This window comes from Belonocnema kinseyi, chromosome 2, assembly GCF_010883055.1.
Source record: "Belonocnema kinseyi isolate 2016_QV_RU_SX_M_011 chromosome 2, B_treatae_v1, whole genome shotgun sequence".
NCBI lineage: Eukaryota > Metazoa > Arthropoda > Insecta > Hymenoptera > Cynipidae > Belonocnema > Belonocnema kinseyi.
Window position 1 is genome coordinate 63517071 of NC_046658.1, and position 23966 is coordinate 63541036.

Consider the following 23966-nt stretch of genomic DNA (forward strand, 5'->3'; position numbering starts at 1 on the left):
TGTCGTAATCTTCTTTCGTGACATGCTTCAGAATCATCATCCTCGCCAGCGGAAGTCGAATATGCTCGGATGCATGAAGCGTTTCAGAGAAGATTCAGATGAGACAATATAAATACTTCGAAGAGTATACTTTCGCTAGTTGTTTGTTCTTCAAGTGAGACCGATTGTTCTCTCGTGTGTGAATGCCCCGAAAGTTATAAAGGTGGGTGCTCTCGTCACTAGGATCACCAGTTTTACTTTAGACCTCGTTGAAATTCGTACTTATCTTCTTTGGAGAATCTGGTTCTTAGAGTGACAATTTCAAACAATTTTGATCATTGAGCTACAAAAAGCTAAATTATTTCAAGAGTATTTTTTTCAAAATTTAAATCTTTGTAATTAAATTCAAAAGCGATGAAGAATGAATTGCGTAATTTGTACTTATTGGCTCTTTTCACCACGGGTTTGACGGTAATAATGGATACGGGATTCGGACCGGAAATTAATATTGAGGAGTCAAGTGGTTTCAACGAGGCTCTAGGAACGTGTCTTTCGAAAAAAATTTACGGTACTTTCGAGTGCATAAATCGGGGTGCTCTGAGTACTCTTCAATTGTGGAATGAGAAGGATGAAATCGATTTTGGGGAGATGCGTCTGGAAAGAAGCGAAGGTCAGGGACGTAACCTTCTTGACCTGAATGAAGATCCGAAAGACTTCGGAAATGTTATAAAGGCTGCTTCCACGCTGATGGAGCGTAGAAATCTGAGGTGGGATTTGGGAAACATGTATCCTGGATTACAGATGCGAGTAGGGCCTACTTTAAATGGAAATGGAATGCTCGAATTCGTGTTGGACGAACGGGTATCGAAATTTAACGACAGACAAGCAGGTGGAGTTGGTAAGCATCAACGTTATTCTACATATGCAAAATATGACCTCTATTCAATCTTTTTAGGTTAGGATAGTACTGAGTTCTTTAAAGAATAATTTTAAATAATTTATAGTTTTTTTGCTTCAAAAGAAATGGATTTTTTATGTAGTTTCTATTCAAAGAGGCTTTTACTAATAAGTGAATAATGAACATATTTTTGTAATAATTTAATACTTGAGTGTAGTTATAAATAACAAATAATAAATAAGTTGCCTCATTTATTGAAAATAGCTTATGTTTAAACATCAGCGAAGATTCATGGGCAATGAACTTGTAAATTTATGTTAGAAGTCCGAAGCGAATATCTAAAATAAGAAATTAGCACCATGCGTATTTTAAAAGTGCGCCTTTAGAGATTCAAGAATAAATATCTGACCATTATAAGGCAATACTTCGAGCAGTTTTTCAGTGATAGTTTACATTTTTTGATTCAAAATTAATTTTAGCGGTTATGTGTAGACGATTGAAATCCTAGAAAACAATCTGTAGGTTTCCAAAGACGCCAAATGTGACGTTTTTCATGCTTAAATATTCTTTTTGTTTAATAAAGATACAAAGTATTTTAATCAAGCGATGTTGGTTATCAACACTCGATTGATTTGTCTAATCTCTCAATCGCGGATTTTGCAAGATAGTTGTACTTTATTGGACGAAATAAATATTTAAAAAAGGATACTTTTTTAAAAGAGTAATAAAAATGTCATAAACTGACTTTAGTGGGAATTCACACTTTCTTTCAATATTTTGAGAGGATAAATGCGAACTTATAATTGCATATCACCCTATCATTTATTTTAAAAATGCGCCACTTTCTTGAACAGGATAAAATTTGTGATTCTGATGACTTTCACTTTAAAACTTTTGAATTACACGTCCTCGAATAATTGCTATAACTCATAGAACTTTACGACCAGAAAAGCAGGTTTTACTATTAATTAATAATTTACTATGGTCGTGGCTATGTGTACTGAAATTTCATTACGAATAGCTGAATATTTTCAGTATAAATACCGGAACCTGAAAGAGGGAATATTTGTATGAATATTTCGATACAAATAAATGTATTTTTTCGGTACATATAGGTACTTCTATTCACTAATTTGAAATTTAGTATTCCACCTATTTATGTAGGATTAATGATACATTTTACTTCAAATTCAGATATAGAGTAATCCTTTTAACACTTGATGATACCAGAATGTTTGTTTGACTTGTTCAAAATTACCTTTAATGAAAAATATATGGCAACCTTGAAATAATGTCTGTATATCAATAAATAGGTCGTTAATTATTCTCAGCGTGAAAAAATAAGAACATTAAAATTGGGCATACTATTAAAAAACAAGTCATTTATATGTATCTTTGCAAAAATAATTTAACAAATTTAACTAATAACAGGCTATGTAAATATTTGCTTGTCATTTTGTGTTCAGCATAATGGGAGAAACCAGTGTCAGAAGACATTCTTCAGTCCTCTTCAATCATTATTTCTGAGGCCAATAATTCAATCATTATGCTATACTAATCACTATGTTCTCTTGAAAAGACGTTGTTTTATTTTTAAATGGTTGTAAAATTTTGTAAACGTCAATTATCTTCTATTTTGAATGCGTAACTTACTGTAGAAATTTCAAACTGAAATAAATTTATTATTCATCCGTCCATCGTTTAGCTATAGCTTTTTTCAAAAAATTTCCAAATATAAAACAGTTTTTAACTCCTAATAATTGTATCGACGACCCTACCAACTTAAAATTCCCTTTAATCGAAAAATGAATTCGTTTAGTTAGAAACTGTATATTAATACCTAATCTGACGTAAAACTTGTATGTTGCGACCGCTATGTGTCAAACAAGTAAGCCGTTGTATTTAATTCCAGAAGTTTAATACTTCTCAGGGACCATACAAATATTATTCAAATCATTTTGTACTCATAGATTATAATTAGGTATTTTTAAAGTGAACTAGAATTATAAATGTAACTGAAGAATACAATTAAAAGTAACAAAAATTATATTTAAAAAAATTGACGAACCAGTGTTGCTACAAACTTTTAAATTTTCAGATTGTCTGACTTTTCCTTGTATAAGAAAACTTTAAGCCTAGGATATCAATCATTTTGATGCTAAAAAATGTTTTTCTCCACATTTATTTTGAAGAGATCCATTTTCAGAAAAACAAGATTAACTTCCTACCAAAAAAGAAGAATTTGGAACAAAATATTAAATTTTTCAAGCAAAGAGATACATTGTAAGCCAACAAAGTAAATTTTAAACAAAAATTGCAATTGTTAATTTTTCCACCAAAAAATATTTTAAGTTTCAATCAGAAATATTTGAATTCAACTAAAAAAATGAATTTTCACCGAAGCCCATCAACATATCAAATTATCAAGACCAAAGATATGAATTTTCTACCAAAATAATTAAATTCGTAACACGAAAACACGACTTTTAAGCAAAATAAATTAAACTAGAAAATGAATATGCAACCAGAAAGATGAAATTTCCACTAAGGAGGCTAATTTTCTATCAAGATAGATGAATTTTTTTCAAAATATATAAATTTTCATGTAAAAACGATAAATTTCCGACTAAAAATGGAATAGTTACATTTTTAGTTTAAAAAAATTAACATTTATCAACAAAGAAGTAATTTCGAGCAGAATAGTTGCATTTTTAACGAAATAAAATTTTAACTAAAAAGATCGGTTTTTCCAAGAAGATTAATTTTCTACCACTATAGATGAGTTTTCTACCTAAGAGGAGAAAATTTTTAAAAACATGAAACAGTTAAATTTTTAGTTAAGAAAATAAATTTTTGATACAAAACATAATTTTTATCAAATTTTTCAAGAAAAATTTCGAACGAGAATGATGAATTATCAAACAAAAATATGACTTTTAAATAAAGTAGTTCCAGTTTTAACTAAGTAATTCAATTTTTATCTGAAAAAGATAGATACTGAACGAAAAATGTAATAGTAAATATTTAGACCAAAAAAGATTTAATTAAAAATAAAAAGCCGTTCAATTCAACCAAGGAGGACAAGCTTGCAACAAAATAGATACATTTCCAACCAAAACATATTAATTTGTAACCGAAAAGTTGTATGTTTTTCAACAAAAGAGACATTTTTAGAGTAAAAAGTCAAATTTTCAAAAAAAGTTGAATTTTCATCCAAGAAAAATGTTAATTCAATACAAATTTTTTCAACTACAATCTGGAAATTTAATTCCAAAAAGACGAATTTTCTACAAAACAGTTAAATTTTTCAACCAAAATTTTTTATTTTCAAAAAAAATTATTTTTCAACCACATAGTTGATTTTTTCATCGAAATATTTGAGTTCTTAACCCGAAAAGTGAATTCTCATCAAATCAATTAATTTGATAAACAGAATTTATAAGCATTCACATTATCTGAGTTTATAAAATCTTGCTCATACTTTTGGGGAGGGGGGGAGGCAAATAAAATCTTACGGTATCTTAATTGGTAGAAGGGGCGGGAGATTGAAAATGTCAGAAAAATTCCTGACATAATTAGTGGATGTCCCCAAGGGTACATAAATTCAAAATTAGGTGTACACCGACTGCATGATTGCACCGTGAAATTGCAAAGTGATTGGAGTGATTACATGGTGGAGAGAGTGATTGCAAGGAATTTTCGACAATAATTGCAGGAGTTATGTATTTCTCGGGATGACCCATAATCTTCAACTTTATTTTATTGATAATTTCCTGAAATTAATGTTTCGAGATAAATATTTGCCAATTCAATGGTTTTAAAGAGAGTTAAAAAGTTAAATGGATGACAGTTGTGAATCTCAAGAATGAGAATATTTATAAATTTGAAAATCTTTAATTATTTCCTGACTTATTGATTTGACTTATTTATTGACTTAAAAATACCAGATTTCTCATTTTAACGAATAACGTGAACCGACCATTAATGAGACAACGTGAAAAGTATGTGCAATACTGGGACAATAATAAATATCGTTGAGTATCTCTAAAATTCCAACGTAAATGATAAAAGTCAAAATGTTCTATTATTTTTGAAGTTATTTTGAATTTATTACCACTACTTATTTTTCTTCTGAAAAGTTATATATTTAGTAAAAATTAAGAAAAATGCTCCTCAAAATCTGTGAATGCACTGCTACAAAATTCGCAATTTTCTGTTGTATTGCAAAACTTTCCGCATAACTCTTACAGCATTTTATAATTGAAATTTTTTACACTAATCGAAAAAGTCATCTTTTGGCACATTTTTATTACGTTTCAAAGGCAGCTTCAGACCGGGGCAAACAGGACAATCCCCCTCCCCCCTAAATTAAGAAAATTACATTTTCCTTATTTCACATTATGCGTTATATATACCCAAAAAAGACCTCCTCCCAGAAAATATTTGGTTTTTGATTATTGATTGAGCTAATTGCCCCCCCCCCCCCACCCCAATGCAGATACCTTCTTGAACCAAATTTTCGTTTAAGAATAAAACTCATAACTTTTTTAGCGATTTTATTCGATAGGTTATGAATATTTTAATGTACCGCATTTGAACAAATTCTGGGCAAAGTTGCCTAAACCAGGACGAGCTGTCGGTGTCTCATTTTGCGGACAATTCAACGCGAGTTGCGCAATTGCGTTTTCATTACTGAGACGGTCAATTTTACCGTGCTTTAAATTAAATGTCGCAGTATTGTGTTATTTACATATTAAAAACATTGTTCAAAATGCAAACCCTTGTCGTTATATAATATTATCGAACAAATCTTTTTTGATGAACATTTGAACTATTTTCTTGAAAACTCGTCTTTTTGGTTCGCAAATGTATCGTTTTAATTATAAGTTTCATATTTCCTGAGCAAAAATGCACAGTTGCGTTTTTTGTTGAAGAAAGATGTAATTTATGATTAAAATGATCAAGTTTTCAGCCAAAAAGACGAATTTTCAACGAAATAGTTGAAATATTAATCAAAACATATTTTTCAGTCAAGAAAATTTTCTACCAAATAATAAAATTTATAAGCTCAAAAATAATTGAAAATTTTGTAATAATTTTTACTAATTTTATTGACAAATTTAATTTATGAGTAACTATTTAATTACTTACCTAAACAGTTAGCAAAATTTGAGGTTGAAATTGAAGGTTTCAATCAACTAATTTGAACGTTTTTAGAATTAATAATGAATTGAGTGGTAATCACAATCCATTCTTGCTTTTTAATGTATTCTGTTATAATAAGTAAATTGTGGCATATTATTTTAATAAGCCCCATTGGATTTTCCTTGTGCCAGCATTGGCTTCTTTGGTGTCCCTCTTAAGGACATACCCCAAAATTCTTGTCCCACTAATGGGCGATCTAACTAGCTTAAAAAATATTAATTAATATTAATTATATATAAAATTAATAATGTTTTTGTTTTAATCGATCGAATAATGTCTTAGCCACTTATTATAATGGTTTTTGTACTAATAATTCCAATTCCTTATTTTAAAATTATGTTTGTATGTGTTAGATTTTCCTAACTGTCCAAGTAACGCTTAGTTTGCCTTAACTGTTTTACAAATTTCGTTCTAAATTCCACATTCTAATCTATATTGAAGTTCCATTAGTTAGATTCCTATAAATTCTCTATCTAACAAAGATGAATTTCTTGCTTTCTGTTTAAAAACTGGATTAAGATTGTCTTCCCATTAGAGACAATCATACCAGCTGCAAGAACGTATTTGAAACTTACCACAGTGTTGCATCACATACATGGCTGACCTATATTGTATGACTTTCTTCAAAAAACAATGAAAAATTGTAAAGCGATTCACAAAATTAAAAGCTAGACATTAAATATCAACTGGTAGTATAAGGAAGCACTAGTTTTATAGAAGTTTCCCAATTTAGGTAATTACTTCCATTCCAGTTATTTGACCTCTATTCACATTTGGGTGAGATGACACCATTATTTTTTAAACATATTAGCCTCAGATTTTGTATCTATGATTTTAAAAATAGACAAATTGAATACTATTTTTTATTTTTTTAATAGAGCTTCATTTGTCAATCAACTGTGATTATTAACATGAAGGAAATGTGTATAAAATATCAGAATCTCATAATTATTTAGCGAAGATTATAGATTCGAAAAAAGATTAAGTAACAGGAAGAGTGACGAGGTATAAAAAATGACAACGAAAGTTCAACATAAACCCACCACAAGATTACGGATTTATAACAAGTTATTACATTTAAACACTTTGAGGACTTGCGGCTTCCATTAATATAAATTGTTACTATTTTTTAGAATTCCTTAGTGTTTGTCGTAACCTTTTCTTCTAGATTTATCTTTTAAGTTAAATCAGTGTACGGAGATAAAGTAAACATTTTTCAATTCCAATTTGTCGTAACTTGCTTTATTTTTAACAGAAGTCGGTCAAATCTTTACAAACAATTTTTATTACTTATGCGTTTATTATCATTATTATTATTCCATTTATTCCTACACTTTTATTTTTATTACATTATTATTCTTATTTACCTTTTTTCAAAAATCTTGCATGCCCATGTCGATTTTCTATTCTGGTCCTGCGTTACCTTTCAGTATTTAATTTAAAGGCAAAATCAATTTCAAAGTTAATGGACATACTCTTATATGGTAGTTCGTGCACAGAGTCATTTATCAAAGAAACAAACATTTTTGCTGATTTTAGGTGTCAAAATAATATTATTAATGATATTGCAAATAAAAACTATTCTTTTGAATGCATCAGTTCGAAACCTTGCGAATAAATTAGTTTAACAATATTTTATATTAAAATATTTTTTTGTTGCTTCTTACCAATCGTTAAGAAATATTGTTATTTTATTAAATGATGGCTTATTTTTTCGTGAAAAATGTCCTCTGCAACTCTATTGTGTCAAATTTTTCTATGATGAAAATTTTTAGAACAATTTCTTTAAAGAAAACATTAAAAAAAAACCATATTTGAACATGATTTATTTATTTTTGAAGCTCTAAGACAATAAGTTGTGAAAATTTATGTCTTTCTAAAAATAAGCAATCGTTCATTAAAACCGATTCAGTTTTTAAATATTAATTAGAAGCGACAGTAAGAAAAAACTCAATTACACAATCAATTTACAATAATTATCATAATGTTACAATAATTTTTTCAATAAGCTTTATAATTCTTGGATAAAGAATAAACTTGTCTTTTCTAAAAAATGACTGATAAGATTATTTCAATTCTTCAAAATCATACAAAATGTATTTTTCGAGAGGTCGGATTTTGGCACGACATCTGCCTTCTAATAAGATGGCACCAATCTAACTACACAAGAACCCCTTTATAAGAATATAAACATAAACTGTATATTGTAAACTGGTGGTGACCCATTGTTTACACTGCCACACGGCTGTGAAACTGCATGGACCAGCAGTTCTCGGAAGGATTAAAGCAGTCGATCCTATATAGGCGTCCTTGTGTATATTTAAGCCAAGCATTCCTCAACGTTGATAATAATCGAAAGAGAAACTATTGAAAATTCTATATTTGCAGCTAAAAACATTTTATGAATTTTATTTTTTGAATTCAAAAGGATGACAGTATTTTTTTTGTATATTGAAATTGTATTTTATTTATTTTGAGCAGGATTTTTTCTTTCTTCGTGTATATAATCAATTTATTTTAAATCACACAGGTAGGTACATACAATTTAAGCCATAATATGTCTTGGCGAAAACATGTCGATTTTCAGAGGAAATCAGGCGAAACGCATTTTATCGATTTCAGAAACAAAAATCTACGAAATTATGTGTAGGTATAACAGTTACATTTTTTTGTTTTGAAATATCTCGAAAAGATTCATAATTGATAAAATGGTGTCAATTTTTTTTTAATTTGAAGAAACTTTTTTCTTTTCTATAAGAAAGAAATCCCACAAGTTTCATGCGGGACACTTCATTTCGTGACAGCCATATTTTTTTAATGAAATTTGGAATTTTTTTCAAATAATGATAGATTGAAGAAAATTTTTCCAAAGAAATTCGCGAGTTCAAAAAAATTATTTGGCTTGCATAAGACTTACAGAATGTCTTTTTTTACATAAGATTAATATTATATTCGATTAAATCGGGAAAGTGGGGGTTTCTATTAAATTCGACTTTATTTGGCGGCTAAATTTTGAATACATAGAAAGTTGATGTTATGGAAAAAACTATCTTTTTATTTTATCTAATATTTTTGTTTAATTCGTGCTTATATTAAGAGGACACGGTAAAATCTATGTGCAGGCCAAATAATTTTTAGGGCCAAGAGAATTTTTTTCTATAAATTAAATTTTTAGTTCTTCTCGCTATTAGTTCTTTTTGCGGGAATTTTAAAACAAGCAAAATTTTTTTAATATTTAATCAAATCTATCTTTATTTGCAAGAAAAATGCGAATTTTTTGTGAAATTGAAAAAATACGTGTCGCTTAATCGCCTCCAAAAAATTTTCTTGCTAGCATTATATTTATTTGAGGAAATTTATAAATATCTTTATATATATATATATTTATTTTTATATAATTTATAAATATATAAGAACTAAAATTAGAAAATTAATTATCTGAAATGATCTCCATAATGAAATATTTAATTAATAATAATTCACGAAGTAATTATCAGAGGAATTATTTTAATTTCCATTTTATCAGCGATTTTCTTGAATTTTTATTTATAATTTACCTCGTAATTATTCAGGAAGAATAGAACTCTTTAAATGTTTTCTGCTATAAATTATGTTGTTAATGAAAGTAAAGAACAATTTCAATTTTAATTACTCTGAGTTCATTTTTATATATAATTTTTCTTATTATTATAAACTTATTATTAAAATAAATAGACTTCAAAATTATGAAATCGAATGTGCGCGCTATCTAACGACAGACTAGTGAATCTACGACTCCGCAGGAAACTGGATAGTAACAAAACTCCCCTGGTGATATTATATTATTACGTTTCAAAAGCAAAATATTTGTTTAAATGAAATAATAAATACTGTATTAGGACTCTAAACAATTTATACAAATTTTATGTGAAAGATTATTCAATTAAATTAAATGAATTTATATTATGATAATGCATAGATCATTTAAGAAATTGAAATTTTATGGGATTATTTAATTATTATCCAGACATTTTTATTGGATGTGTCGGATTGGTAATCGACTTATTATAAACTAAATTTCATAATATTGTAATGAACTAATAAAAATGTGAAAGATGCAACTACCATTTCTTCAGAAGTTTCATGGTAAATGAAATATTAGGATTTTAATTCGCTCTAATTTTGAATTGCAAAAAATTTCTCTTGTCAGATTTGTTTTATAAAAGAGACAGCAATTTCATTCTAGCTTTTCTTATTTGTTTATTTTCTACTGAAAATGGTAATTGTATCTTCATTTATTTATATATCAAGTTTTTTCCCATGCATTACATTTTTGCCTTTCCCAACTGATTTTTCATTAAAAATAAGACCCGAAAAAAATTTCAAACGCCTCAAAAGATAATAAAAAATAAAAATAACGACAAATTAGTCACGTGAATCTAGCTGGGACGTAAACCTAGGAAAAGAAAGGCCTTGATTCCTACTGAGTTGAACTTGAACGTGCTATGAGGATATTCCAATAGACGGCAGCACGTTCAAGGCCATTGCCAAGAACTTTTCATAGCATAGCCTTTCTCTCTTTCTAGGTAGGACCCTGGTAAAGCAAGTTCTGTTACCCTTCCTCTTGGGGTTCAAGTTCAACCTAGTCTCGCTGATTCCTCTGATCTTCGGAATTCTTCTCTTGGTTACCAAGAAGGCCCTGATTCTGACGAAGGTTGCAATGTTACTTACTGGTTTGTTGGGATGGAATTCTATTTTTTCTGGTGTATCTGGGGCAACCGGGGGAAATTTAAATGAATATGATCACGGACAGGAAACGCTAGGAGGTAATTATCCCTATCAGCAATTGCCTTTTCGACCATTTGGAGGATCACAGAGTTCCGGAATCACTCCCTATGGACATGTTATTCGCGAAGTGGTCAACGTTTATGAGCCAAATTCTGAACTTGAGCAAGAGGATCAAAGCTCGAGGAATGGCAAAAATTTCGTCTGGGCTAGAGAAGAATGAGAATTTAAGTTGTAAATTGAATTTCGGAATACAGCAGGACTTCGAGGATATTGTGACTCGAAATATACAGTACAGGATCAAACGTAATCAATTTTATAAATCAATAACGCCAGACTTGTAAACAAGTTTTTTTAGATCCACGCGTGAGAAATTCGGTTGTTTTTTTTGACCAGCTAAAAAAAAAACATATAGAGCCCATGATTTCCCGGAACTTCATTCAGTGAAATTTCAGTAGTAATTCACGGATGAACCCGGTGGAAAATGACTAAAATTTTCAGCGACGTTCACTACAATTTTTGAACTGTTTTCGAAAGGTTTAATCAGTATGATACGACTGAATTTCGAATTTTGCATTGCAAAATAGTTTTTGCCGTCCGCAAATATATTTTATTTTAAAGTTTCTCTACAAAGTAGATTTTCTCCTGCATCGACTCTAATATATTCTTTTATATTTTCACAAAATGTTTTATCGTAATATAAAAAATTATTTATATAAAAATTCAGTTGTTGAAACGAGGAATACCATTTCCGATTCAAGGTGTCAAAATGTACTCAACTAATAAATCATAAAATTATGTAAAGGAAGTCAGAAATCAAATTGTATTAAATGTAACCTGCTCAACTGACTTGCGAATGTTTTAAGTTTTTTTTATTTTTTGAATACAACTACAAATAATGTGTACAGAATTAATATTTTTAATTTTTCATCACCATCAGTATCAGTAATAAATGTATGCTACCTTCGTATTTTACGGTTTACTATATTGTTATATTTAGTATTTAGTATTTTGAAGTATTTAGGTATTTCATGATGGTGAATGAGAAGATTTAATATCAAATAATAAAAATCAAAATTTTTAATCAAACCTTTCATTGATCATCCCAATAATTATATTTGTGTTAAGATATTATTTTACAAAGTTTATGTAATAATACCAACGGCTAAAACGTTATTTTCTAAAACAGACAGCATGAGAAAAATTGTAGTTATTTTATAAGATGTCAGGGTAAATCGAACATGAATGCCTTTAAAAAAATAATTAATACATCCTAGTGAAATGTCATTGACATGCAAATGCGTAAAAATTCTAGAACTCGGTTTACCTGTTACGCCTAACATAAGCAGGTACATAACGACCCCGCCGTACGTTTAATTGTAAGATAATATTAAGATACCAGTGTAAACATACATTTTTTTAGGAATAAGTGTTATCGTTTTCTACACAGGCATATAATTATAATATAATTTTTTTAAACTGTGAAGTAAGAAAAGTCCAAAGCTATCAAAAAAATTATAAAAGACTGTCGATTTTAGGAATATTAGTAAATAATGAAATTTTTGACAACTCACAAATGTACATATCTATAATATTTCCAGGTGCAATGCTCTCTCTGTTTACAAAAGTGAATAGAACAATTTTTTCTAATTTCTCACAATGAAAAAGTATTAACGTACTTTGATATTATTATATTATTTATTATAAATTTCGTACAAGTTTTATTCCTAGACACCTAAACATTTCTTATTTATTACATTCACCGCAAAATATATAATCATTTACATAATATACGTATTTTTTCTGTTTTTGATAAACATGTTTTTAGAACTCTCTTAGGGCTTCAAAAGAAATAATTAACGTTTTAAACGTTCATAATAATGTTGGTGAAAAAAATTAAATTTTGGGATATTTGTTTCCAAAAAATATAATTCTATGAGGTGAAATTATTGAAACATCTAAATTGACGATTTTTGAAAATATAACCTACTGGTTAAGCTGATCTAAATAGTTAATTTAATAAAAGGTTGAACAATTTTTCCTTTGGAAGCAAATAATTATATTTATTGACTGTCTAAAACTCGTAAATGTAAGCATATTCTGAACACCATACCTTATGGAATTAAAAATTGCTGCAAAGAGTTACTCCATAATTTGGCGATTTTAATAAAAATAATTTTCAATTATTATTTTAATTATAAAAAATAATAAAAAATAATAAAGAATTTTATATAAAATAACCAATGGTCTCTTTACATCAAAGTCAAAATACAGTAAAAATGCCGACTGATTAGATTCAGTCACCCATTTCAAGTGACCAAATTCAAGTATTTTAACAATCTCACCTCGTAGAATTGTAGCTTGTGGAAGTAATTGTACATGCTTCAAACGCGTATTCTATATTTTACGCCTTGAGCTAGTTCTAAAAATAAGTTTATTGAAAAAATAAAAACTGCATGGTACCTTATTTCAAGTGTGTAAGCCTTTAAGATGTATTTTTTTTATTTTCATACAATAGAATATAAACGTTTTTCATTGTGATTCTAATACACGTCGTATAAAAATTAATGCATTAAAGTTTTAAAATTGGAGAAAATATTCAGATTATTTTATCTTTTTATTCATCTTTAATGTAAATCCTCAAGCTGCAATAAAAATGTCTGAAGATAAAAAAACATGTATATATCATTTATGCCTAACGAGTCCAGTTTTGTTCGAGAAAACTAGACAATGATGCCCATAAAAGAAAAAAAAATAGATAACTGAATAAGATTAAAATCTTTTTGTTCTGCAATTAACAGCCCATTCTTCATCGCTGTGTTAAAATGAAGCAAAATCGGGTTAAATAATTGGCAGAAGACACACGTAAAAATCATGCTCTAAATCCCTCCGTAATAATATCTAGAAGCTCCACAATAAAAATGTAATTCGAAGACAATAAAAATGTAATACGTATCGTTATTATTCGTCACATGAAGCAGGTCCATCTATAATTAGATTCATCAAGATTGAATGTACTCTAGTGACTTCGCATTCACGCTCACTGGAAGCGTATATTCCTCTCATTTCCCGTTTCTCGTTAGTTTATTGTCGTTTATAAATCAGCTTAACTTACAGTGAGCTTACAAGTTTTATCAAATAAAAAAAATAGCGACGTTGAAGTTTGCCACAGATATGGATTTCAAAGTTGTGTAATTAATTAAAAAAAACTAACAGTCATATCAAAAAAGTAAAAATACCTCTGGATTCGTCTCGGAAATATTTGGTTTTTTGTTTAAACAATTTGTTACAAAATTACGTCATTTGTTATTTGTCTTCAATTGTTATAAACAAAGTATGCATCGCATCGGAAAACAAAGTGCACCACTTTTTTATATGACTCTTAGTTTTTTAAAAATTAATTCCACAACTTTGAAATCCATATCTACGTCACGGAGCAACAGAGCGCTGAGCAACAAATGCTCTCATTGTTTAGAAAATGTGCTTACGAATAAACAAAAAAATGAACATCTAGATATTTTCGAGAGGAATGTAATGGTGCACTTGGTTTTTAGATCCGGTTCACACTTTATTTATAACAATTGCAGAAAAATAACAAATGGCTTAATTGTTTAACAAATTGACCGAGATATTTCCTAGACGAATCCAGAAGTGTTTTTACTTTTCTAATGTGACTTACTTTTTTTAAAATTAATTACACAACACAAGAAAATATGGAGTTCGAATAATCAAATACTATAACTCAAGAAAATATTTCTCATGATCGAAGAATAAGAATTGATTGACACACTGATCAATTCATCGGGTTAGCACAATACATCAAGAAAAATACTTCCATACTTTTTATAAAGGTTGTATCTACATGTTTGAATAAATCTGAATTTTGTATATCGTTGTATTCCCAAGGGAAAGACAAATTAATTTGTTCAAGACATACGTAGGAATTGTAAATAAATTCGTAGATAATTATACCTCTAATTTGCCTGCCAGCACATATTTCTGAGAAATCTGGAAAAAAGCTTCCAAGCAAGCCTCTACTTACAAAAGAAAAAGTAAGGATATCTACACCAATTTCTCTATTGCGAGGTCAATTGTGCGCCGAAAAACTGCTTGGATAAACTTATCTACCAGATATTATGTGTTTGCTCGTCCTTAAATTAGTGAATCGCGCTGAGTAAAAGAAAACTCATGTACATAGAACGTTCTTTGTCTTGATTTTAGAATAAATTAGTTCAACTAATTATCATTAGTATTCATTGTAACCCTGTCTTATTGACTTTTATTGGTGACATTAGTACATAAAAAGGTAGTAATGCGCAATGGTAGATAATAAATAGATGATTAAGTTATAACGAATATTCATCAATTGCTTTAAATAATAATTTCGATGTACAACGTTGATAATCGATTTCTAATTAGAAAAAATCGTAAGTTCTTCATGAACTGAATATACTGTAAATTTTTTTTTTTGAATCCATTAATATTTTTATCTTCTTAAGCGTATTCAAAATTGAAAAAATTGAATTAAAGCGTAAGATATAAGAAAAATGAATTCTTACAGTCACTAATTTTCTTCTATATGTAGTATGTCAGAAAACCTCATGGAAGTACCTATTTGACATTTAAAGATTGCGAAAAATTAAAAATAAGAAAAAATTGTTGTATTCAATTTCAATTTTATTGAATTGCGATGGAATAAAATCTGTCGACTGCTATGGCATTCTTATAGCAGCAATGGGCAAACGGCAAATTATGAGTGAATTCGAGCTGTAAATCAGGAGACCAGATTGAAAATAACACAGAAAAAATAAAAGTTAGAATTTGTTGCAGGTAAGACTTGCAAACGCTTAAAAATTTAACATATTTCGGCGACAGTTTTACTGAGTTCGGGAGAATAATTCAGATCTTGTCTACTGCGTCACGATGAAGTGAACAAATGGCGGTAACACTTGTACAATCAGCAACAGAAAATTCGAAAAAAAAAATAAATATTTTTACTGATATATCTTCTCCAAAATAAATTAAACTATTGTAGAGGAATTAGCACGATTAAAAATTAGAAATTATCCTTGATTCATGTTAAGTTTATCCAGCAAGGTTAATTTTTGTTGTGGTGAATCTTTCACCCGGAATCGATGTAAACTTTATCCTTCGTTTTTTCTGTGATTTGAATAATATCCGCCTTGTTTCGGAAATGAGGCATCTCAGCTAAAAATATATTAGCATATTCAGCTCATCAAGAACTAAAAATTGATTGCTATTATAAATTGATCGCACGAAATTCCGTTTTTTGGGCCTATCCTAATATAAAGTCCAAATATCGAGGTGGAAGCTGCATAAAAAGTATTTTTGTGTCTCATGCGCGAAATTTTTTATTTTTCTGGCATGTAAAGCCCACGTGAATTGACTATTTGAAAAACCGTGCAAGTGCAATATATTTCAATATATTTCACAGGACACCGAACTTAAACAGTCAGTATATTTTTAAAAGCTGCAAGTTCCTTATTAAAAATTTGTTTGACATCTTACGTCGTATGGATCATAATTTTAATTTTCGATTTTTCATATTATTTTTGACATAGAAAACCGAAATGTCAACTAATATCAAGAAATGGCTAAAGGGATTTTTTTAGAACTTAAAGCTATGATTGAGGCGCCGGAGCATAGGGTGGGTTAAAGGTAAGGCAGGGAAAGTTAGGCTAGAGGGGAGAAAGGAGAATGAAGTGCAGTTGTGGAATTGGACACCTTGGAGGAAAAGTTGGGGCTAATGCGAAAAAATAGGATAAAGAATAAAAAGGTTAAAGCAATCAAGATTTGATGAGGAAGGAAAGGGATGTGCAGATAATGCTAAATGGCAAGGCTAAGAGGAAGAGGTGTTGAAGGAAGTGCAGGGGAATTTGTTTCGGCGGAAGTTGGGGGGTGGGAGTAACGCAGGGTCGAGGAGTGTTAAAGGCGCTGTACTGGAACGTAGCAGGGATAAAAAAGAAAGATTAGGATTTCTGGAGGTATATTCAGGAATTTAATGTGGTGCGATTGATAGAGACGTAGGTAGAGAGAAAGTAATGGGATAGAGTAGAGCCAACGTTGTCAAGGGGTTATAGGTGTAGGCTACAGGAGGCAGTCAGAGTAAAGTAAGAAGGAAGTGCTAGTGCTGGATTTATAACAGGGGCTAGGGGTGGCTTAGTGGAAGAAGTTCATGGAGATGGAGAAGAAGAGGGCATGAAAATGATAACAGTAAAGATAGGAGGGGTAACGTACAAGTTTGTGACTGTGTACAAAAAGGAGGAAATCAAATGATTAAAGAAGGGGTGGAAGACTTAATAAGAGAGCGAAAAATGGGTATAATGGTACTGGATGGGGACAGGAATGCGATAATTGGGGGGTGGGGGGGCTGTCCCAAGAAGGGAAGAGCTTTGAAAGGAAATTGAAGGATAAGATAATAAATGAAGAGAGGAAGATTTCAAGAGACTGGTTGAAGGATAGAGGCTAGATGATGGTGAATGTTTTGGTAACAGGGGAAGAAGAGAGAGAATATATGTATGTGACTAAGATGGGGGTATCGGTGATAGATTATGTGATCATGAATATTCAAGGGTGGGAGGAGATAGAGTAATTCGCAGTTGAAGGATGGGTGGAATCAGACCATCGGCCATTAACTTTGTGGATAAAAGAGAAGTGTGGTGAAAGGCAGGGTGCGGAAAAAGGGTCGTTAGGGGAGAGGGTATCATGGACAAGATAGCCGAAAGAAAAGTATCAGAAGCAGTTGGGAAAGGTAAGCTTTGAGGGGGATTCGGTGGAAGAGATATGGCAGGATCTGAAAGAGTAAGAGAATGGGTGTGTGCAAAAGAAGGCATTTAGAAAGAAGACGAAATGAATGGTAAAACCGCGATGGAACAGGAAATGTAAAATGATAAAAAGAAAGGTAAAAAAAAGTACAGGAAGTGTAATGAAGTACCGCGAAAAGTAAAAAGTACGTAGAAATGAAGAAGAAGTTTAGGGTGATGTGTAAGAAGAAAGAACAGGAAAAGGAAAAATTTCTCGAAGAGGAGTTTAGAAGTGTTAAGATAGAAGGGGGCGTCTGGAAGATAATAAATAGGTTTAGAAAACGTAGGGTGGGGATAAGTGAGAATATAGGGAGTGAGAAATGAAGGGAATTTTTTAAATATTCATTTTAGGGGTTAGATACTCGGAAGAGGGTTAGAAGAACGATGGAGGCAGATGGGCAAGAGCTGAATGATGATAAGATATAGAAGCAGTCTAGGAAGTTGATAAGGTCTAAGGCAGCAGGGCTTGGCGGGTAGAGGACGAAGCGTGACTGTTTGGCACACAAGAGTTAAGGGAGAGGCTTGAGGGGGTAGTGAAAAGAGTATAAAGGGGGAGGAATTACCAAAAGAGTGAAAGGAGGAGTTGACAATACCACTGTATAAAAGGGGGATAGGGAGAGGCAGGAAAATTATAGATGAATTACGCGAACGAATACGGCGTACAAAAAATACGCGATGGTGTTAGCAGATAGGCTGCGGAAGGATGTTGAGGGGAAAGGAATACTGCCGGAAGCGAAGGCGGACTTTAGGCAGTGAAGGAGAACTATCGATAATATTTGCGTCTTGCAGCACGTGGTGGATAGAGAATTAACTAAAAAAGATGCAAAAATTTACACGTTTTTTGTAGAAATTGAAGGACCGTTCCCTTCGGTAGGTAGGGGGAGGTTGTGGAAGGCGATGGAAGAGACAAGAGCAGAGACAGGTATATGAGGAGACGAAAGATAGGGTGAGAGGGGGGAGTCTCTGAGGGGTTTTGTATGAATAGGGAGTTGAGACGAAGGTGTCCGCTTAACTCAACGCTTTTTCCAATTTTAATCACAAATATTTAAGCAAACTAGCAGGTGGAGTGGTGGAAGGAGTTAGGGTAGGAGAAGTTAGGATATGGTCACTCTCATATGCAAATGGCATAGTTCTGCCAGCAAAGAGCGAAGAGGCTTTAAAGGAAATGATGAACAGATTGAGAAGATACTTGGACAAGAAAAGGTTAGAGTTAAATGCGGAAAATTCGAAGGTTATGGTTTGCAGAAAAGAAGGTGGGATAGATAAGGGAGGCCAGTGGAGATGGAATGAAAAGGCGGTACAGGAAGTAAAAAAGCTTATGTACCTGGGCTTACTGTTTTGAAGAAATAGGGAAGTATATGGGCATATAAAAGAGAGAGTGAGAAGGTCAAAAGTGGTGATAAGGCAGGTGTGGGAACCAGGGAGTAAATTGTTTGCAGATTATTTTGTAAGAAGAATAAAATTGTTATATTTGCTAGAGATAAGTGTCTCATTTTATGGAGTGGAGGTGTGAGGGTGGAAGGTAAGTGTGGACGTAAATAGGATACAGGAGAGGCATGTAAAGTGGACACTGGGGTTGACGACGAATACACCGAACTATAGTGTCTGGAGGGAGACAGGAAGAATGAGTTTAGGGATTATAACAGGGAGTCGAGCGTCTAAATATGAGAATAAAATTTCAGAAGAGGGGGGAAGTAAGCTGGTGACGGAGTGTTGGTAGGGGCAGGAGAATAAACGTAGGGATGGGAAGAAAGGTAGAAAGGAAAAGGTATTTTAGAATGATTAGAGGGTATTTGAGATAGTTGAAAAGAATGGCATGAAGAAAGAAGGCAGAAGAAGAGGAGAGAATAAGATAGTCAAAGTTTAATGGAAACTGTGTGTGGATTATACCAAGGGAGAGTGTGCAATATTTGTATGAGAATAGAAAGCAAGGAAGTCAGGAACTTATAGTGAGGATGAGATGCGGATGCATGGAGGATTATAATAGATTTTGGATTTCTAGAGGGAAGAGGTATTGTGAATTGTGCCGGAAAGGAGATGCAAAATTAGAGAAAGAAGTTGGATAAGGATGGAGGTATTGTTGCATGAAACGGCAGATAAAAGGGCAATAGCATGGGTAAAGGTGGTGTTGAGTGAGATGGAGAAGAAGAGAAGAAAGGAGAAAGAGGAATAGAGAAGGATAGATTGTAAATAGGAAAGGAAGTAGGTGTAAGAAAATTCTAAATATTGTAAATAATAGCTACAGCTTCGGTATTAGCTGCGGAGACAGACGATGGCAATGCGAGGCTAAACGTGAAAGAAGCGACATGCGTGCGAAGCAAGGAAGGCCAGGCTATAAAAGCGAGCGGCTCCAAGATAATGTGTAGATGGATGTTATTTTTTAAGAGGTCGTTGTCAGAAAATTCTGTAAAAAATGGAAGTGTAAGCAAGTCCATTTTTTAAGGTCAGCAGGCCGAAAAATAAACGTTTATCTTTCTATCTATCTATAATTGAGGCATCGGATTCTATAACTGCCTATAGAATTTATCCTCTGAGAGTGGAAGGCCCCTGTACTTCGTTTTATCACAAGCGGTCAGGGGCGTCGTTTAGCTCAAAATTTTAATTTGGCATATTTCTCATAGCATAAAAGCAAGAAGACAGGTCCTATCAAAAAATAGTTGCAGGAAAATGTTTAAATATGTTAAAAAGCTTTAATTCTTCCCCAAAAGTTTTTTAACAAACTTATCTTTCTTTTAGGACCCCAAAAAGTTTGCAAATGCCGATTTGATTCGTTCATTTTCTCGAGAGTTGTCATGTTTGCAGTAATAAATACACAGTACATACAGACAGACGAACAGCTGCCATCGCCAAAACTCCATATTCGGCTTCAGGGATTCTCGAAACATGGAAATCCCTTGAGAAACTCAGGCGTGAAATTTCGGACGATTTTAATGCTTTTTTCTTCATAAATGATGAGAATGTAAAAATTACAATCATGGTAAAAGTCTCTTTGCTCCTCCTTGGATCATAATATAATATTGTATGTCACAAATTGATTTATAAATTTTTATCCAAGAAATGTGTTTCACACTTTTTACTCTGTTTTTTTCGTCTTTTATCTTAGTGTAAATTCCCTCATAGATTTCAACATCCTGGATGCGCTAAGGAGATCCTGCTGCTTTCGCTCAAGTGTTATTAGTCTCACTCCATTATCGCGTCTCTCTTTCGGTCGCCTAACTGTACTGTTTCTCTTCATCCGTGAGATACACCTTGGTGCTGAATTACGTCCGGGAAGTGCTTAAAGTTTGAGAGATTATGGCAAATGTACTAAAGAATATGTTGATGGTCACATTTCGCATTTCCTCAAAGATTTTTCATTCTACTTGAAAGTGGACATTGTTGTGTTTTATAACTTTGAGAGAACATTACTTGTAATTGGAAATGGAATATTCAATAGTCTACGAGAATAATTGACTAAAATAAATATATCAAGAATAAATGGGTTTATTTCACGGGTGAATTTTCCCAGAGTTCAGTATAATTAGTATAATAATTAATTTTAAATTCATGCATTATCTGACTCAAATAGTTATAAATTAAGCACCACTATAAATGAGAAAAAAATTAAATAGAAAATGTAATTAGTTTCTTGTTTCATATTATTAAGAATGAAGATGTAACCTGATGAATGAGAGAGATGTCTGCAGTAATTTAATTGACTTGTCATAACTTTAATCTCACTTTAGCGAGACGAAGAAGTGATTAAGATTATTATCAAATTAGAAATGTCTTTTTAAAAGTATGTTGTATTTTTCCATTCTATAAACCTGGATATAAAACGGTACATCATTTTCCTCATGAGATATGTCATTATTATATTTCAGCTAAAGTTTGTTCTATTTTTTTACATTATTTTTTTCATAAATTCACTTCATTGACTTTAAAATATACACACACAAAATTTGGAATTTAAAGTAAGTTACTTGATATCAATGGTCCTGATAAAGAATACTTATTGTAATCTCGCTTGAATGAGGCTCCTTTCTAGGTTTCGTTCTTGGGATATACAATTACGCCAGGGTCATTGAAAACAACCGCATTTACACTTTCGACTCCATTCACTAACAATTATGGAGCGTTTGTGTCCAATAAAATAAAAGGGTCTCCACCAGTACAATTCAATACATGCTTTCTCGGGTTCTGCGTGAACTTATGAACTTAGTAACAATGACGATGACAAGATAAGTATGATAAAGTATGTATATAGTCACAGGAATTCTAAAATTAAGAAATTCTTTTCATAAATAGAAACATAAATGAGAACATATTTATTGTTCTACAATAGAATTTCAGATAGATTAAGAATATACCCAGTTTTGCATAAAAACCAGTTTAGAAGTATCGAAAATATTCAAAATAAATTTTTAACTATTTTTCACACCAAATTACCAAGAGACGAAGAATTGTATCACCAGAATTTGCGTACGAAATCACCAGAAGCAACATTTAAGGTGAATAGACCTTAAGAGGCGGCAGAAATAGCGAATTTGCCGCTGAGATGATTATGGATGAACATTCTTGTTGAGGATCATCAACTTTCTCTTGCCTTTCCGAGGATCGTACACGCTCCAGTTCATTGCTCAAAACGTGCAGAGCAAAATGAGCACAATAAGCATTTTCGTGTCAGGGATCTGATTCTACGCAGATAATTTGAAATTCTAGATTTCAAAAGTTCACTTCAGTAACGCTTATTTCTTAGGTGTATTATAATTAAAAGTACATTTATGCTTATTATTTAAAAAAAATTAAATTCAAATTATCATTAAATCATCCATAAACTACGTTACCAATTTTGGAAAATTTTTGAAGTAAAAAAGACTGTAAGTAAATCCCGATTTACGTTTATACTGAATTTTGTATGTGTATATTATGTGTATATCGAATGTGGTGAATTATAAACTGCGATAATAACTCAAAAATTAAAATTAAAAAACGATTTTCAGAGGAAGTGTGGAAATGTGTCTAATTGAATTTTATGTAACAACTAATCGGGATATTATTTAATTTTTAAACTAAGAAAAGTACCATTTTAATCAAAAAAGAAAAAGTTAGTCTTTTCATTAAAAAAAATTTATTTTAAATTATTTAAAAAAAAACGATTTTTCTACCAGATATTTCATTTTTATTACTAAATTATTGAACTTTCAAGACAAAATTACGAATTTTCTATACAAAAAAGGAGAATTATCTAATCAAAAATATGAAATTGTGTTAACAAAGTTAATTCTATACCAAAAAATACGAATTTCCAACAAAATACAAGAACTCTTAACCAAAAAGATGAATTTTTAACCAAACTACATTAATTTGGAACGGAAAAAACGAGTTTTCAAGAAAATGTTTTAATGTTTAGAAAACATTGAATTTTTACTTTAAAAAGAAACAATTTCGACGAAAACGGAATAGGTAAGTTTTGAATTACCAAAAAAATTTTTCAATAAAAAAAAAGGAATTTTCAGCAAAACAGATCAATTTCTAACTAAACAGATGAATTTTGGGAGATGAAGAATATAACGAATCTTATCAAAACTTTTATGGTTTATTAAGACACTTTTTAACGAAGAAAAAAAAATTTCTTCAGCTATAAATATGCATAACATTTTTTATTGTAAGTGCAGATGTTGAACATGTTCAGCCGGGAGATGTGAAATTGCCCGCACTATAGTTTCTCACAGATTCGTCTGAAACGAAAAAACAAAAAAGTTTCTTGAAGTTTATATTCATAGATTCTGTGTGAACCAAAAAAATAAAAATAAAACAATCGCGCAACTGTTGGTTCTCGCGCTTGATATTATATTTAGCTCGCACTTCGCGCTCGGTAATGTATTTAACTCGCGGTACACGCTCGATCTTTCTAAATAGACTTTTTAAAACTGAAGGTGAAAGTATCGCAAACAGTAATTTGGTGATTGTGAATTTTCTTTTGTTAAAGCTCCTTCGGCTTCAACGAAAACATTCTCATCGCGTATCTCGTGCTTCACACTCGAGTTTCTCCCTGCAATTTTATATCATTCCCATAAATTCATATTATTATAATTTATAACTTACATTTAGTATTAAAACAGGCGTATTTTCATTGTCTCTTTTAAAAAATGCGAATTCTTTGAAAAAGATTTGTTGTTAAATATTTTATTGCAACTTTTGTCGTTTTTCCATAAACTGAATTTGCTCATTTCCAATGTTCTTTTTATAATTTGAAATTTACACATACGGTCTACTGAGCAGCCTTATCCTTTTTTAACGTCTAAATTATATAT

At 31.1% G+C, this 23966-nt stretch overlaps 1 protein-coding gene across 1 annotated transcript in view; it reads left to right on the forward strand.

Moving 5' to 3' along the window:
- The first annotated feature begins 318 nt into the window (after window positions 1–318).
- LOC117182692 overlaps window positions 319–23966 on the forward strand; it is a 57047-nt gene continuing 33399 nt past the window's right edge. Inside the window, exons 1-3 of the mRNA XM_033375796.1 lie at window positions 319–877; window positions 10648–11068; window positions 18721–18976. Of these exons, the coding sequence (XP_033231687.1) occupies window positions 394–877; window positions 10648–11068; window positions 18721–18976 (1161 nt within the window). The 5' untranslated portion in view covers window positions 319–393. The remainder of the gene's footprint in view (window positions 878–10647; window positions 11069–18720; window positions 18977–23966) is intronic.